Source organism: Impatiens glandulifera, chromosome 1 (assembly GCF_907164915.1).
Source record: "Impatiens glandulifera chromosome 1, dImpGla2.1, whole genome shotgun sequence".
Lineage (NCBI taxonomy): Eukaryota > Viridiplantae > Streptophyta > Magnoliopsida > Ericales > Balsaminaceae > Impatiens > Impatiens glandulifera.
Genome location: NC_061862.1, coordinates 157,599,530 through 157,616,488, shown reverse-complemented (window position 1 = coordinate 157,616,488; position 16,959 = coordinate 157,599,530). Strand labels below are relative to the sequence as shown.

At 29.4% G+C, this 16,959-nt stretch overlaps 3 protein-coding genes across 4 annotated transcripts; 1 reads left to right on the top strand and 2 right to left on the bottom strand.

Moving 5' to 3' along the window:
• The first annotated feature begins 6,724 nt into the window (after positions 1–6,724).
• On the top strand, positions 6,725–8,679 carry LOC124920402 (short-chain dehydrogenase TIC 32 B, chloroplastic). Its single transcript, XM_047460887.1, has 8 exons — positions 6,725–6,921; positions 7,252–7,483; positions 7,555–7,634; positions 7,711–7,870; positions 7,936–8,020; positions 8,098–8,185; positions 8,251–8,297; positions 8,383–8,679. The coding sequence occupies exons 1-8, from the start codon at positions 6,738–6,740 to the stop codon at positions 8,563–8,565; spliced, it is 1,059 nt and encodes a 352-aa protein (XP_047316843.1). The 5' UTR covers positions 6,725–6,737; the 3' UTR covers positions 8,566–8,679.
• LOC124920401 (kinetochore protein SPC25 homolog) lies at positions 8,577–12,016 on the bottom strand. Of its 2 annotated transcripts, XR_007097637.1 has the most exons (9): positions 11,758–12,016; positions 10,394–10,459; positions 10,096–10,242; positions 9,881–9,994; positions 9,707–9,796; positions 9,498–9,620; positions 9,113–9,315; positions 8,861–8,963; positions 8,577–8,689 (listed from the first exon to the last, which is right to left on the bottom strand). XR_007097637.1 is itself a non-coding variant. In XM_047460886.1 (8 exons), exons 1-8 carry the CDS (start codon positions 11,921–11,923, stop codon positions 8,952–8,954), a joined length of 921 nt encoding a protein of 306 aa, XP_047316842.1. In that variant the 5' UTR covers positions 11,924–12,016; the 3' UTR covers positions 8,609–8,951. The 2 variants fall into 2 exon arrangements, 1 of the variants encoding a protein (XP_047316842.1); XM_047460886.1 differs by having other exon boundaries at positions 8,609–8,963.
• An 865-nt stretch (positions 12,017–12,881) lies between these two features.
• On the bottom strand, positions 12,882–14,789 carry LOC124918250 (vacuolar protein sorting-associated protein 24 homolog 1). The gene is made up of 6 exons (XM_047458455.1): positions 14,537–14,789; positions 14,362–14,438; positions 13,922–14,024; positions 13,605–13,726; positions 13,209–13,403; positions 12,882–13,124 (listed from the first exon to the last, which is right to left on the bottom strand). Exons 1-6 carry the CDS (start codon positions 14,646–14,648, stop codon positions 13,059–13,061), a joined length of 675 nt encoding a protein of 224 aa, XP_047314411.1. The 5' UTR covers positions 14,649–14,789; the 3' UTR covers positions 12,882–13,058.
• Between the last annotated feature and the right edge of the window lie 2,170 nt (positions 14,790–16,959).

The window sequence follows — 16,959 nt, the reverse complement described above, 5'->3', positions numbered from 1 at the left end:
GTTTTTTTCTTAAAAAGGGATTTGGAGCTTGTTCGATAGAAATTTGTGTTTTTAAATAAATCTTGATTTATTTTAAAAAATGTTTGTGGACGGTGATTTTGAAGAAGATAATAATTTTTTTAATTATTAATATATAATGATAAAATAATAATAATTTTAAAATAATAAATAATTTAATATTTTGATTAATAAATTAAATGAAAAGATTAATTAGAAGGTATGAAATTATGTGGAATTGTGGTTAAATTTTTATAACAAATTCAAACTTTTTGAAAAAAAAAAAAAAAATCTTAATCATACATGTTGATGGACCCATGACTTCAAAGCAAAAGTCGTTGGCATGTGAAATATGAAAAAAGTAGAGTGAGCCCATAATTTATGTTTGATTGATTTCATGTGCAAAATCATACTTTAATAAAAGAAAATTTTTAATTTACAAACCTTTACGAAAGAAGAAAAAATATATAAAAGTAAACACATATTTTGAAAAGCAAATAAATGAAATAAAATGAGAGGAAACTATTAAAAAGAAGAAAAAAATATGTTCATACTTTAATGGAATAGATGATGACCCTTGGAAATGACCCTTCAAATTGATCAACTTTTTATTTGATACTTTTATATTATTATTCTTATCTTTTACTATAAATACAAGCGGATTATTAATGCATGTGATTAAATAGAAATACTTTATATTATAAATAATTTATTAAAAGATGTATATTGTTTTAATGTCACCAACTCCATATTGAGGCATCATTGCTTGATGATGCTCTAATAATGCATGGCCTTTACTTATTTTTTATTCTGTTGCCCTAAAGTGCCTTTGCATAGTGGACTGCCGGCTGGCCCAAGTGAACCTATGCTTTTTATTTTATTATTATTATCATTATTTTTACTTTTTTCTTACTATAAATCTTATTTAGTTTTTGGGTAATAAATTCATTTTTTGTTCTCTTCATGACTATATATATCTAATAGATTTGCAATGATTAGTGAGGCATAAGTTGGGTTATTTAAATTTAAATTCAAATTCGATCCTAATTAATGGATATGAATATAATAAATAAATAATTAATTATAAAATTTCATTAATAAAATATCAAAAGTTTTATTTCTCTCTCTAATTATATATTTTTTTCTAATAAATAAATAATTTATATATATATATATACATATCAATATATATATATATATAATTAAAAATGAATTTGTAATATATTTAAATAAAAATAAATTAAACTGATTTAATTATTTTTAAATTAATTATATATATATATATATATTATATATCAATAATTTTATTTATATTAATTAATTTATAATATATAATTTAAAATTTATTTTAATTTAAAATTTTACTAAATTATTAAAAATTACTAACTTTTATATATTTTATCTATCTATCTCTTATTTATATAATTATTTTTTTTAATATTTTTTTATTTTTATTCAATAATAAAATGATTATATATATATATATATATATATATATATATATATATATATATATAATTATAAATTAAACTCAACCATCACACAAGTCCAATGATTAAATGATTAATAAATTAAAGAGAGCGAATTTTTTTTTACTTATGTTTAAATTAACTAATATTTATTATTATTATATAACTAGAATTATATTATTAATTTATAAAAAGAATATTTAATTTTAACTCAACTAGGTAGTCTAGTGGTAAGAGTGTTTAGAAGTGTTTTGTGTTAAAACGGAGGTCATTGTTGTGGACCTGTGGTGTCATGCTATTTCTTCTAAATTAAAAAAAAAATTATTTTATGATAAATATTTTTAATTTTTAGTTTTGTGTAACATTTATGTATTAAGAAAAATTAAGTTAATATGTTTTTTAGGTATGAAAAGTATAATATCGTATTAAAATTAAGATATATTGAAATTAAGATAAAATAATGTATAAATTTTCTTATACTAATTTAGTAAAATATAAAGTATAAAATTTAAGACGTATATAACATTCATCCATCCAGTCCATTCATACTAACATGTACTTGTTGCCTTTTTATTTTCTATTATGAAATGTTTTTTATACTGATTAATATTGTTAAATATTTTTAATTTGTACTCAATAAAGTTGATAATTACCCACAAAATATTGGCTATCCGACTTTGGGCGGCGCGACCCTGAGTGGACTGTAAGTGTGTTGGACTTTGGATGGTTAATTGACCTTCTAAATTAGAATATTCTTATCTTGTGACTAGATATTTTGTAAGGTCAAACAATATTACCATCAAAATGAACTATATGTTTTGAAAGATAATTTTTTTATTTTTTAATGGTTTTCGGAAAGGTGCGATTAATCTTCGCTTGTTAAGTAAATATTCAATGAGTTAAGTAAATGGCTCGTCTATACACTTAATGAATTAACTAGACAAGCGAAAACTTGTCATCTAACAGGCTTGATCTCAAGATATCAGGAAGGCAGTAGATATTCACATCTTTTGTATTATTATCGTTATCTTCTACTCTAATATACAAGATTTTTACGATGCATGTGATTAGATAAAATGTTTAAACTATACTAAGTCAAAGTATATTCAAACGATTCACAAATCGTGTTAACAATAACGATTATTGTTGTATGGAGATACAAGATAATTCGATTAATGAGTCAGTAAAGCATATGAATTAAGTGGAAATAGTCTATTTATTGTGTTAGTATCCCCTCTCAGATTGTAGTGGTTGGGGGGTAAAGATGGCCTTAATTAATCAAAGAAAAAGAAAAGTAGAGGACAAATAAAAAATATAGATGAATTGGTAAATTATTTTAATTTTAAAAAGAGATAGATTAAAATGAACTTAAGACCAAATTGGGTCATATCATGAAGCCCGAATTTCGAACCCCGGTTGGAAAATATTATATCTTAGCCCAAAGCCCATTTATTATTAAGCATACAAGAAAATAATATTATGTGTATTTGAAGTATTTTTATTAAATTAGCAATATTTTTTTAGGGATGTATATGAGTCTAGATTTGAACTAGAAAATGTGTATTTTTAGACTAGTTTATCTATTTAATAACATTTGTACCACTAAGTTTTTTTTTTTTTTTTTTTTTTTTTTTTTTTTTTTTTTTTTAAGTGTGAGAAATTTAATTGTTTCGGAACCGATTGACACGACGTCGATTTCCAAACAATTATTCTTTTTAATCTCGTACAATGAATCCGTTTAAAAATATTGTTTAAATAATTTGTTAGCTCTAAACCTACCAAGATAGCCCAGTGGTAAGAGTCGGCTTAAGAGACCAAAATGTCACGGGTTCGATTTCATCTGGAAGCGTTTTGTGTTGAAGCGGGGACATGGTTGTGGGTGTCATGCTAATTCTCCTCTATTAAAAAAAATAAAATTGTTAGCTCGAAATTATTTAAAAATTAAAAATTATGGTAAAAAAATTAGTGTTTGCATTAATTATAAAAGAAACCATTAGAAATATTTTTTTAAGGTTGTATATGAGTCTAGATTTAAACTACAAAATGTGAGTTTTTTTTCATGATCTCATAACTAGACTATGGTTAATGAGAAACAATTAGAGAGAGATGTAATTAAATGGTGAGGGTCCAAACTAAATGAAGGATTAAGAAAATTATGAGGCACTTAATCATGTATTAGTGGTGGGTGAGAATTGAGATATAGATTAATGCACCGTGATTGCAGCTTTTGAGGGTCCCTCAAACTCATAAGAACCATGTGGAAGCTCATGATTGGTTTATGGCACGTGAGGACTATCCTTAATCATGGTATTTGGAATTTAGTTGAGTACTTATTATTAACACAATTTTGTTTTCAATTTTGTGTTGTAATGGCATGTTGATGATCAAATTGAGCGTACGTTTGGTGATAGAGAAGTTTATAAAAGGTCTCAAAGACGACCATACAAAAACGATAACCGATAATTATCCGGCTTCTCAAGTTTTTGATTGCCATCGGGGGTTCGAGGTTAAGTGTGAACATATATTGTTTGGCGTGATGTTTCACCCTTCTATTCATATCTTTCGGGATGATTGAGGCATTTGTGATTAAATGGATCAACGAAATTCATTTATTCTTGAAAAAAAAACTAAACACAAACCGTTTCAATGCTTTTATTGGAATGTTTCGGTATAGTTTCGTCACTTACGCATCAAATATTTAATAATGAAAAATATTCATTTATAAGAAATGAAAAACACTTCAAAGTGTTTTGAAATAGAGTATATTATATATTTTAATGGAGAGAGATTGTATATGATTACTCTATCTTTAAATTTGGTCGGCAATGGAGATTTAACCCATCAATCCAGGTAGGAGATTTCATTGATCTAAGGAGACATGGTTTGCCATATGGGCCATGTGATATGTTAGGGCTAGATTGGGTACTTAATTACCATCATTATTTATCTTTAGGCTAATGGTTTAATTAGTTATAAGTTAGAGATCAAGATATCATCTTCATTGTTTAGGTGGATTAATCATCATCATTATTCATTAACCACACAAAAAAAACATAATTCATTCATTCTAAAAATTCTTAAGTCAATTAATTTCATTAATAGAAATAATACTCTTCTAGTCCATGTTGATGGGTTGTTTATTCACATGTAATTATTTGAATATTTAAGTTTTTTTAGAGGGAAATAATTTGTCAAAAGGGTAATGAAAAAAGAACTTAAAAAAGCATAATAATGGAGGGTTGAAAACTTTGATACCTTTAAATACACTCCAAAGAAAGGAGGGGAGACAAATGAATGATATAATTAAAAGAAAAAAATTGCAAAAATCCATTAATTGATTATCAATGAAAAAATAAATCAATATAAGAGTAAAAACAATTTACCATGTCATTGAGATTTCACTCTAAACTTAAAGTAGGAATTTAGGTTAGGCAGATATGGTTGAAACCAACAAATGAAATAAGGAATTATGATTTAGACTTTAGATTTTGGCATCATCTTTCATTTGCCTAATTCTTAACATGTAATGAGTGAAAGGGAAGAAGGATGAAAAGTTGAAGTTACAAAAGGAATTAGGAATTGGGGACAAAGTGATGAGGTGTTGGGTATTTATGTGTCCTTATAGGGTGACAATTGGGCCATCCCATTTCACAATTCCAAATTCTATTGATGAAGGATTGATCGATGAGTCAACTTCAATGTAATCCTTTTAGCTAGCTAGCACCCCCTTATACACCCAACATTGCCCATCATCATCATTCCTCAACTTGACATTATGAAATAGCTAAATATTTCAAACATGGTTTAATTAGGTTCTTAGTACTTATCTTTCTATCTTTATGTTTCATTGTTTGCTTTATTTGTGTAGATTTTTGTAAGCTTTAATCTTAAATTGACAATCGAAAAGATGACATCTTTAATGGTTAATCAGAGCCGACAACCGGTCCTATCCTTTGAGCTGCCCTAGTCCCGTATATTTCTCACATCGCTTAATTACCCTATCTTAATTGTACATGAATAATAATTCCTTGTAAAACTTGGACTTTTGTAGTTTTGTAACTTCTAATTGGCTGTCGAGAGGCGAGACAATCTGTCATAGCCCTAAGGTTAACTGGTCTTACTCCGAATTCGGCGATTAATACAACATTTATAAGATTATAAGTTATTGAGAAGATTGAAAAGTGTAAATATTAGAACATAATTGATATGATCTTTCCTTAATTTTGTCTTGAAACTAATCATTTCTTCTAATTATTTATTTATGACTATATATATGCATGTACACGTGTGAACACAGCTTTCATTCTATATATACATGGTGTAGGCTTGCACGCTTGCCTCTTTCTCTGGTCTGCCTCAGAAGAACATAATTGAAGAGACAATATAAGTTCATAAAGTAAATTCCAACAAAAATAAACAAAAAAATGTTCATAAATTATAAAAGAATATGCAAGAAGAAACTAACAATTTATTTACATCCTTAATTTGTGTCTTCTTAGGTTGTTTTCCATAAGAAACTTGTTTTTATTATTAGACCACAAATTCGAAAGGCTATAACTATGATATAAAATGTCAAATAAATCATTTTATGTCTAAACATCTATTAATTTGCCATTTATGCAACATTTCTTCATTTTATATTACAAATAGTAAAATTTTTATAATAATAATAATAAAATGTTTACTTAGATGTGATTTGCCAATAGAATTAGTGTCAATTTATTCTTTGTCACTCAACAAAAAAACAAAGATGTGATGGGATCATGGGCCTAGTGTTTAATGGAACACCATAATTAATAACACAACTATTTTACAAAATAATTACTATAATTAACCTAACTAACCCTTAATAGTAAAATCAAGGTTAATTGGTCTATATATATATATTTTTAATTTCATAATGACACACAAATGATCTCATGCATACACCATATATAAATGATTGGTTGTAATTAAACATCAACTAGGAGGTTATACTTTTTTTTTTAAATAACTCTCTTTTCTAACTTAATGTTTCTATTAAAAATTTAAAACACACCAAAACTATTTTTATTTACTAGAATAATAAAAAAGTGTGGCCCATTAATATATAAAAGAAAGGTTTAGGTTTGGAAATTTAAGGGGCTAAAATAAGAGAATAAAAATAGAGAGTGATATTAAAAATAGAAAAATAGTTGAAGGATTTATTTGTGAGATTTGTATATATATAATATATAAGAAAGTAGAGAAAGTGTGAAGTTTTTGTATTAGTAAATAAATTGTAATAAGGTGATGAAAGGAACAATGAAGTATCTTGCCGGAATTGCAGGTCCAAGTGGTTATGGCTCCAAATCCACCGCAGAACAAGTCACCGCCGACTTCTCTTCTTTCTCATATTCTCCGTTATTGTCGCCACCGCCGCCACTATCACCTTCTCATCACCACCACCACCACCCTATCACCGCCATTGTCACTGGTATTGGTTTATTAGTTCCTTATGCATTCATTGGTTTTTCATATTTCATCTCATAATCATCATCATCATATACATTAATTCACGTTTCTCCTAATTATATACTGATGTTAACTTAAATAATTAATAATTGTGAATGTTGTAAGTGGCTGAGGGGATATATTCTTGATTTTGGTGGTCAGTATCTATTGTGAGTGGATATGTTTTTGTCTTTTCTAAACAATAATTTATTTTTTTAATTCATGCATCATTTCTTATCGATACTCATAGATGGTTCGGTTATTTATTTAAAAAAAGTTGATAACGGGTAAAAAAACGTGTTAAATGTCTTAGGTGGTACATCGGGGATTGGAGCCGAGACAGCGAGAGTTTTGGCTAAAAGAGGAGTAAGAGTTGTAATTCCAGCTAGAAATATGAAGAAAGCAGTTCAAGTTAGAGACAGAATTCTCAATGAAAATCCTCAAGCTCAAATTCTACTATTGAAAATTGATCTAAGCTCTTTGGCTTCTGTTCATACATTTTCTTCTCATTTCCTCTCTTTAAATTTACCTCTTAATATACTCATGTAAGTTATTTAATTGATCTTTCTTTCTTTTTTCTCATACATATATAAAATTAATTAAATTAATGTTGCAGAAACAATGCTGGGAAATTCTCACAGAAATTGGAGCTATCAGAGGACAAGATTGAGATGACAATTGCTACTAATTATTTGGGTAATTTTAATTTAATTAATTAACTAACTATATATATATATATATAAATTTAATTAATTAATTTGTTTGTTTACAGGTCATTTTGTTTTAACAGAATTATTATTAGAAAAAATGGTGGAAACAGCAGAAAAGAGTGGTATTGAAGGAAGAATTATAAATGTTTCTTCTGTAATTCATACATGGGTCAATCCACTTCATTTCTCCATCTCCAATATGCTCAATCCCCCTACACTAAGGTATTTTTTCTGTTAATAATATTAATTCAATATGGTTTAGGGTTTACAAATTACAAACTATTCAGACATAACTACAATGGCACTCGCGCTTACGCCCAATCTAAGTTGGCTAACATATTGCACGCCAAGGAATTATCCCGACAGCTTAAGGTATTTGAAAGAGAAAATGTCGATTTATTGTTACATAACATGTATAATAAAGTTTGGGTTATATAAATATATGGTAGGAAAGGAATGCTAGAGTAACAATAAATGCAGTTCATCCAGGGATTGTAAAGACTGCCATTATAAGGGACCACAAAGGCTTCATTACAGGTATTCTTTTTTCAAGTTTCAATGAAATTATTTTAATTTGATTTGGGTTTGTTTGTTCTTGGCAGATTCTTTATATTTTCTCGCCTCAAAGCTTCTCAAATCAATTCCACAGGTCGGCCTATCTATCGTCTTTAGCAAACATACCAAAGCAATTAGCGAATAAACAGAATCAAACTAACCTTTTTTCGATCTTCCAGGGTGCATCAACTACCTGCTATGTAGCAGTAAGCAAGAACACAGAAGGGATGAGTGGAAAATACTTTGCAGACTGCAATGAAAGTAATTGTTCAACCCTAGCAAATGATGAAGCTTTAGCCAAACTGCTCTTCGACAACACTCAAGCACTTCTCCACAGACGATTACGCCACCCACCCCTCTAATATTTTCATTATAATTTGTAAAAGAACTCATACATGTAGTTAATAAGTTCACAAACACAGTTTCCGTAAAAGAAAAATCATATAATAATCTTCAATTGAAACCCTTTCGATTCAGGATGAGAAACTGCACATAAAAAACATCTTCAGAAGCTAGCAGATATCACGCACAATATACTACACAGATGGTTGTTGAAGTAGAAACTTGTAACAGGTTACACAAATAATAAACTTGACAACATTTGTTTCTCAAGACATGACCCCTAACATAAAAATGATTTCAAACTTAGAACCCTACCTTCTTCGCGAATCAGATCCCAAAACGAGGTGTTGTCAGGTTAACAATAATGTTATTAAATAGGCTGTTTCCAGAAGAGAATATAGGGGTTTCACCTCTTGCCCTAGTGGAATCAATTGAAATTTGTTAGATTCAATTTATCTATAGAATTATAAATAAATAAAAACAAAGATAAAATATCACAAACATCTTCCTCTTTATATCCCCCTTCTTTTGTATATCTATCATCGTTCCCAAAAATATTACACCAACCTTGAATCGAGGAGATCTCCGAAGAGATAATGCAGATTCAGGGGATAGAATTGTTGGCTTAGAACCTCTTCCCATGAATTTTCTTTTTGATTCTATAGGTTGAATTTCACTGTTACTGTCTGTTGAAGCAGATGAAACAGGAGCAGATGCAGCAATTGTAGAACTATATTGTTCAACAGATTTCTCCCCTTGACAAACAATTCCTGTAAAAAAAACCCAAATTTCTTAAGCAGCAACTTACAACTCAAAATTCAGAGTGTTTATGGCGTATATGAAAGATAGAAGCAAGAACTCCAAAAATTAATATTTGTATCTTTGACCATTACTTTATTGAAACAGAGTTCTAGAAAAATAATCAGATTAAGCCGAATGCTAAATATCATACCATGTCCTGCAGCTTCTACAAATTTTTCTCTCATTATCCTGACAAACTTGAACAATCCATTGCTTTTGTTTAATTCAGCAACCAATTCTTTGGTATCCTTCAATAATGGATCACACTCAAGCACTGGAAATAAGAGGGGAAGAAAATATCATTACACAAGAATCCTTCAAGAATACAAATCATGAAAAAAGGGGGTAAATTTTTCTCACAGCTGTATGAATCGTTGTCATATCGAACGGTGAAGGAGTACTCTTCCTTTGGATTCTTCTCATCTATGTTTGTAAAGATGAATTTTACTCCTACAAATGTAGTAAACTAAACTTATCTCCTCAATTCAACAACCATGGTAAATAATTCAACACAGCTAAAAAAAGTAATCATACCATGTCCGCATTCAATTCGGAAGCCAAGTGCCCCATTATACCATGAAATGACATCGTCTGTTCCCCCTTCTTGTTCAATTTGTTTCTTGTGTTTCTCTTCACATGCTAAAAGAGCTTTATTGACATAAATTGATAAACGCAAGGAAGAGAACACAGGTCAAGTTAAAAGAAGTGTGATTCTTAAAAGGCATAGTAAGTTAAAACAGAGAAACTACCCTTAGCTTGCGTGGCAATTATATCGGCATACTCATACTTCCTTGCTGCTGCCTCCTCCACAAATTGTTTGAGCTCTCTTACCTTTTTCCGTCTAGCAGATAAAGTGTCCAATATAGCCATCCATGCCGCCTCTTTGCGAGTCTTGACTAGAATATAACAAAATGATGGCATATAATCTTAATTAACAGTCAGGGAAAGAAAACTGTCTGAATGTAATAATAGGAAAAGAATCAAGCTCGATTCTACATGAGGCAGATGATGATGAATATAGAGGAGTACGTAATGCTAGGAAATTACCTCCAAGAGCCTCCACCAGTTCATCGTCTGCATCTCTAAGAGTAGCTTTTAACTTTCCAGTATTTCCTAAAAGGAGGGAAATATAATGAAATCAAGTTTCTGATACAAGAAAACTAATTTAAGACAATGTTAGATTTTCCTTTCTTTTTGAACAGTCAAAATAATATTTTGATTTAGTGAATATCAGTCATTGCAGATTACATGAATAAGAACATCAGGTACATATCCTGATGAATTATTAGACAATAAACCTAGACAGCTTTTGTCTTGCAATAAGATTTGCTGCTTTATTTTGATGAAGAATAGATATGATATCTTGACAAAGATTCCGAATTTTCCATGATCTCTTTACAGTTTGCGGCACAAGACTGTTATCTCACAATCTGATTCAATATTAATTTTTTTCACCCCAAAATACATTGCCTAAATCATTGCCCACAAAACAGCTCTGGTTCCACACACTACAGGTTATTGTATAGGAAATGTTTTATGATCTCGAACCACCAAGCCAGCAGTCGAAAAATCATGATCATTATTAATTGCAGCATCTACATTAATCTTCAAAAAACCAATAGCTGGGCAACACCATTCTTCATCTTGCCTTACTGGAATTGAGAACTTCCTTCAATATGCACCTGAGCTGCATACCAATTCTCCACAAAGTGCATAATCATAACCGGTTTTTTACATGGACCCTTATTGTAAAAAATCATCATGTTACTTTTCCTCTAGATAACCCAACAAGCAAAACAAATAAATGTGAGCATTCTCTCTCGACCCTTTCCATCGAAACTATATCCCAACCACTTATGTAAAAACAAGTCAGATCCTTACAGATCGGGATTGAACCCTCTATAATGCATCCATAAGTATTTCATCCAGTTGCATCTGAATATTATATGTTCAATAGCCACTCCAGTTGTCGGTGGATCGTGGCCAGACAATAATACAGTTACTTAAAATTCTCAGATTGCATAACATCATCTTCAAAATAGAACTTTGAGTGAACCTAAACATTAGTAGAAAGACCCATTAACCGCAACAGATTAACTTTATAACTTCCTTCATCTGATCAATTTCTACAATCAAATGATAATAAACTTCAGCCACACTACGATTTGTCCAATTGAACCGGAAGAGAGAACAGCGATGGCCCAACCCCTGGTAACCGTTCTTGAAGAAGATCGAGAAGTGACTCCCATTGTAGATAGAAGGCAAAATCAAATTTTCTTTTAAATTAGAATGTTCTTTCTACCTACGATTCAAAATTCATAAACCCTAGTCTTCTTCGCTAGACTTATGATTAAATTTCAAGATCAAAAACAAATAATGTCAATAGTTTAAGACAGTAAGATATGTTTTACCTTGATTTTGAAGAGTTTCCTTTGATTTTTCCTTCAATGAGTCGAGAGAAGTGAGGAAAACGGCGATGGAGTCCAATCTTTGCTGGCGGATGGGAATCTCTACGTCACATACCGTTCGCAGTTCCTTGATTTTCATCAAATAAGAGCTTTCCTCCGATCCTTTCATGTCAATTCTGGTTTTTGAGATCAATCGATCCACACAAAGAACGGAAAGAGGGAAAGAGTAGTGCTGAAGTGTGATTCGAAAAGAAGCCCTCCGCCCGCCAATTATCAACAAAACTATATATCTTCTTACTTCAAAATAAAATAAAATAAAATAAAATAATAAATTAATTAAATATATATATATATATCATTATTTTAAAAAATAAATTACAGAATAATATCATCAATCAAAACAGCTAAATGAAGATAAATTTATAATAACTAAAATCTTATTAAATAAGATATAAGAATATTGCAATTTCTTTGGAATAACTTTAAATATCCAAACTAAATTGAAAAAATTAATAAGACTAGTTCAAGAATCACTACCAAATTTATTTATAAAAAAAAAATATCACTACCAATTCTATTTGTAATAAAAATAATGTAAAATAAATAGATAAATCTTATGTATATTAAACATTTCACGTAAAAAAAATAAAATTTTGTCACAGCAGAATATTTTAATCGACCTGCTCTACTCCTCAATATTTTACTCGAGCTCTACTTCTCCCCGAATTCATATTTGGAGTTACTCTTGAACAAATGTTAATATTATTGGATCTTCTCTATTTAAATTTTAGTTTTTCTAAATTTATCACAATTTAATATCTAAATTCTTATTTAGTTGTTTTATTAGGTTATTTTATATTATTTGTAAATTAATATTTTGGTACAGAAAATACTGTCACCCAAATAATTATGAACTCATATATCATTCTTCAAAGTTAGTTGAGATGAATAACTCTAAAAAATTTGGATTAAAATTGCAATAGTAACTTGTTCAATATTAGACTATTTTACACAATTATCCAAAATAGTAATTTTATTTGTATTCTTTTCCAGTTAATTACATAAATATCAACAAAAACTTGATATGGAAACGATTAATTGTTAGTTATATTATTGAGAGTTCTATAAGGGCGAAAACACATTTCACAATAACAGAAAGTTAAAAATAAATGGTTTCCCATCATCATACATGTGGAATTTCTTTGCCTTTTCCATCTCCATCTCCATCTCTCGATAATAGTATAAATATGTTTTACAAGTAAGAATCGAAGCAACAATGTACAATCGCAGTAAAACCACTTCCCCTACGATCTCACCCTAGCCAGACGAGCCCTTATTTCCTCCAGCTCCTCCTCATCGTCGGCTCCCTCCTGAATGAACAAACAAAAAATGGTAAATTTTCAAACTCAAAAAACATGGTTGGGGGAAAATGAATGAGAAACCGAAACTGAGACCTCTTCTTCTGCAGAAGCAGCTTGAACTGGTTGCTTCAATTTTTCCTTCCTGGTTGCTTCGGGAAGTTGAGCAGCTGTCTCACCAGCAAGAGCAGTTAAAACCTTTTCAACTTCCTCTTCAATCTCGTCTTCTATATCCTCAGTATCCAATGCTGAGTCAATTGCATCACTGACAGTCTCCTCAATTACTCCCGCCTATAAAGAGTTTAGTAAAGAATCACAACCGTAATTTCAATCTTGGGTTTTTTCAAAATAACCTTGTTTCGTGTAAGTTATTTGGGTAAAACGACATTATGGGTATAAATGTATAATGAACAAGAAATAGAGGCTTAACAATATCATTTTTGATACAAGTAGAATATTTCAATTTTCCAAATACATGAAAAATGAAGTTACCTTCATCATTTCTTTGCTGAACTCTTGCATTGTAATGGCAACTTCAGGAGCCTTCATGAGATTATTGACAAGCTTCATAACCTCGGCACTTTTAGCCAAATGCCCAACTGTCCTAGCAATTGCTGTCAAATGCCAATCGTATTATAAACTTGAAGCAATTATGTGGAACAGATTGCAGGAACCCGACTTAGCACACCCATTGACAATGGTTTCAAGTTTTGTATAACAACAAAGCTAAAAGATAAACCCTAGACAGTTTGGATCATTCATTCAATTATACGAAAACAGTAAATAGCTTAACTAATTGGAACACATACCAACGCTTTCACCAAGATGCATAGATATAGAATTCAGCTGTGCCTTGTTTTCATAGAGACGGTTAACAGTTCTTCTGGACCTCACAATCTCTTTTGCAAGTGACTGAAACAAACGTCACAAGATTTTTCTTCGATAAACAAGTAGATGAAAAATGAATGATACAATTGCTCACTATCTTTTAGTAACTGATAACAAATTGAAATTGACCTAGAATGATCTGAATTAGCTTATGCCTTCATCATTAATACATCCTCAATGCACAAAACAGAGATGTGTTCATCAACATAGTTGTTGTACATAGTAATTTCAGTAATCTAATCAACAGGATATGCAAAATTAAGGAATAATCATCTCAAACTACTAGAGATATCATATTATTAATGAGATTTCATACAAGTAAGATAAACATGGATCTATGAGGGGGAAAAGGATGAATAACCTTGGCAGATCCCATATCGTTTCTCTTGGCAGCATCTTTGATTGCTTTTTGTACACTTTTCTCTTCACGCTGTATATCTATAAGATAATCAAAGAAACGGATGAGAAATGAAAAGGATATGATTATGAACAACTGAACACAGATCGGAACAAAGAATGATAAATTTTCATTTGACCTCGGATTTGACGTTCGATGTTGCGGCATTCCTGGCGAAGACGTCGTTGCCAGTCTCTCAATTGCTGCTGAGGATTAGGCTTAGGCTTTATAATGTTCATCACTTTCTCCATGGATTCTGTTTCAGAAAATCCTTGAACAAGATCAAATTAGCGCCGTTTATGATCAAGTGATCAGTTAATGGAGATGGAATCTATGAATTTTCTCTCTTTTCGTGTTTCTTCCGATGATCTTCGACCGTCTCTTTCCCTCTTCCTTCTTCCCTGAAAGGAAATGTCAGATTGGGCTTTTAATTGGGCTTTATGACTTTTTCCTACTTCATACTCTATCCATTTAATATTAGGCCTGGATTGTTTTGGGTTATTTGGATAATTAATACATTTTTGAAAAAAAAAAATATATATATATATATATATATAATTAATAGATTATTTCTAAATAAATTTGTATAAAATACTTAAAAAATGATTTTTTTGATAAAAAAAGTCACGAGTGATAACAAAAATGTATCATAGAAAAAAAATAAAAATAGTGTGTATTAACCTTCTAATTTATAATTAGATTAATAAATATATGATTGTGTGAGACAAGCAATTCATCTTGAAGTTTGGAATGTAAAATATTAACTCAGCCATCCCGAAAGTTTCCGGGTCTTTCTTGTCTCCACTGGCAACAATGGAGATAACGCATTTGATCTCGATTTTAGACCAGATCATAATGCAGCAATGGACAGTGTTAGACATTATTCATCGTCTTTATCACTTAGCAGAATTTGTTATATTTATTATTATTATTATTATTATTACATTGTTCGGTTTTACAAAAACTCAAAATAAAATTATTTTTTCAATCAATTATTTTTTAACAATCACATCACTTATTTCATTAATCAATATATTAAAATATTCTTTATTTCAAATTATTATTTTATTTTATTTTATTTATATATATATCAATACCTTTTAAATCTTTTTACCAAAAATAATTATCACCTGCTCAAAATTATCAAGAATCATTAATTTTTTCTCCCTCAAAGTTTTAAAAAAATTCTAATCCGAACAAGACCTATGTATGTTTTATTTTATATTGAGTGAAAAAATAATGTAATTCATTAAATATTATGTTAACCAATTGTATATTTTGATGATTTTTTTTTGTTGATTCTTTTGTAATTTTTTAACTATTTTTTTTGGATTAGAATTAAAGAAAATTAGTCCGACACCTCAAAATCATGGTTCTCGCTTAAACTAAAAACGCTTCTAGATAAAATTGAGCTCGTGATATTTTGTTCTCTTAAGCCGACTTTTATCCGTTTAACTAGTTTTTTCTTATTCATGTCATATTGGATTAAATAATAATATACAAAAATTTAGTAATGTATTGCAATTTTATATTTTGTATGTTTGGTTTTATGCTTCAACTTATGTCTTCTTTGAATTCAATTATTTAAAAAACAAATGTAGATTTTTTTTTATAAAATGACTGAATTGATATTAATATAATATTAAATAATAAATTAAAATATAACATATTCTAATATTATGGTTATTGAATTGGATTATATAATGCAAGATATGAAAAGTTAAATAATTTTTTTTTTAATTTGAATTATTCAAATAAATCAAACCTAATAAGCATTAAAAATCTACTCATCAATTTATAAAATTAAAATAATTATTTTAATTTATTTTTGAATAAATAAAATCAAAATAATTGACCCATTTTCAAAAACCTAATTAAAATAATTAATTAGACTAATTATTGTGATAATTAAAACCTAATTAATTAAAGAAAATGGTCAAAATAAAAAAAATATATATATTTGGAATAAATGTTGTACTCAGTTATCATAAAATAATTTTAGGAAAAAATTCAAGGAGTAAATTAAATAATTTAAGATGAAATGATCTCCCAAAATTATTTATTTAATCCTAAGAATATAAAATAAATATTGATAAAATAAAGATCAAAATAAAGTCAAAAGTGTGAAAGAAAAACTAACTTCAAACAATCTCTTAAGATTTTAAATAAAAGATAAAATATGTAATCGGGTGTAGCCGAAATCCTATAAGATGGCTACAATCGAAACAACGTTCGCTAGATGAGCATCAAATTCTCATCCAAGTATCCAACGCCAGAAGCAGGCCTCGTACCCCGCTGTAGTAGAAGACGCGTGCGACCGAAAAGTAGACGATCGCTAACGCCCGTTAGCTGAGACGCTGATGGAACGCTTGGTCGTCAACGGAATGTTGACGGAACGCGTTAAATCGCATGAAACGACGTTGTTTCATATGCCACCGTCTTCTTCGTCACGACCCCAGATTGGATAATAACATACCATTTTGATTTAAAAAAAATGAAGTTATTTCCATAGTCAACCAAAACGGTTGATTCAAAAGGTGAAATAATCACCCTACTTCGATG

What these genes read in the sequence shown, in the direction of transcription:
- LOC124920402 (XM_047460887.1), top strand. Translation starts at nt 6,738, where the DNA reads ATGAAAGGAACAATGAAGTATCTTGCCGGAATTGCAGGTCCAAGTGGT. An exon ending in AATTGCTACTAATTATTTGG is followed by an intron (nt 7,635 to 7,710) that starts GTAATTTTAATT and finishes GTTTGTTTACAG; the next exon opens with GTCATTTTGTTTTAACAGAA. An exon ending in TTCTCAAATCAATTCCACAG is followed by an intron (nt 8,298 to 8,382) that starts GTCGGCCTATCT and finishes TCGATCTTCCAG; the next exon opens with GGTGCATCAACTACCTGCTA.
- LOC124920401 (XM_047460886.1), bottom strand. Translation starts at nt 11,923, where the DNA reads ATGAAAGGATCGGAGGAAAGCTCTTATTTGATGAAAATCAAGGAACTG. An exon ending in TGACAACGATTCATACAGCT is followed by an intron (nt 9,621 to 9,706) that starts GTGAGAAAAATT and finishes TCTTATTTCCAG; the next exon opens with TGCTTGAGTGTGATCCATTA. An exon ending in TGTAGAAGCTGCAGGACATG is followed by an intron (nt 9,316 to 9,497) that starts GTATGATATTTA and finishes TTTTTTTTACAG; the next exon opens with GAATTGTTTGTCAAGGGGAG.
- LOC124918250 (XM_047458455.1), bottom strand. Translation starts at nt 14,648, where the DNA reads ATGGAGAAAGTGATGAACATTATAAAGCCTAAGCCTAATCCTCAGCAG. An exon ending in CATCGAACGTCAAATCCGAG is followed by an intron (nt 14,439 to 14,536) that starts GTCAAATGAAAA and finishes ATTATCTTATAG; the next exon opens with ATATACAGCGTGAAGAGAAA. An exon ending in GCATCTTGGTGAAAGCGTTG is followed by an intron (nt 13,727 to 13,921) that starts GTATGTGTTCCA and finishes GGCATTTGACAG; the next exon opens with CAATTGCTAGGACAGTTGGG.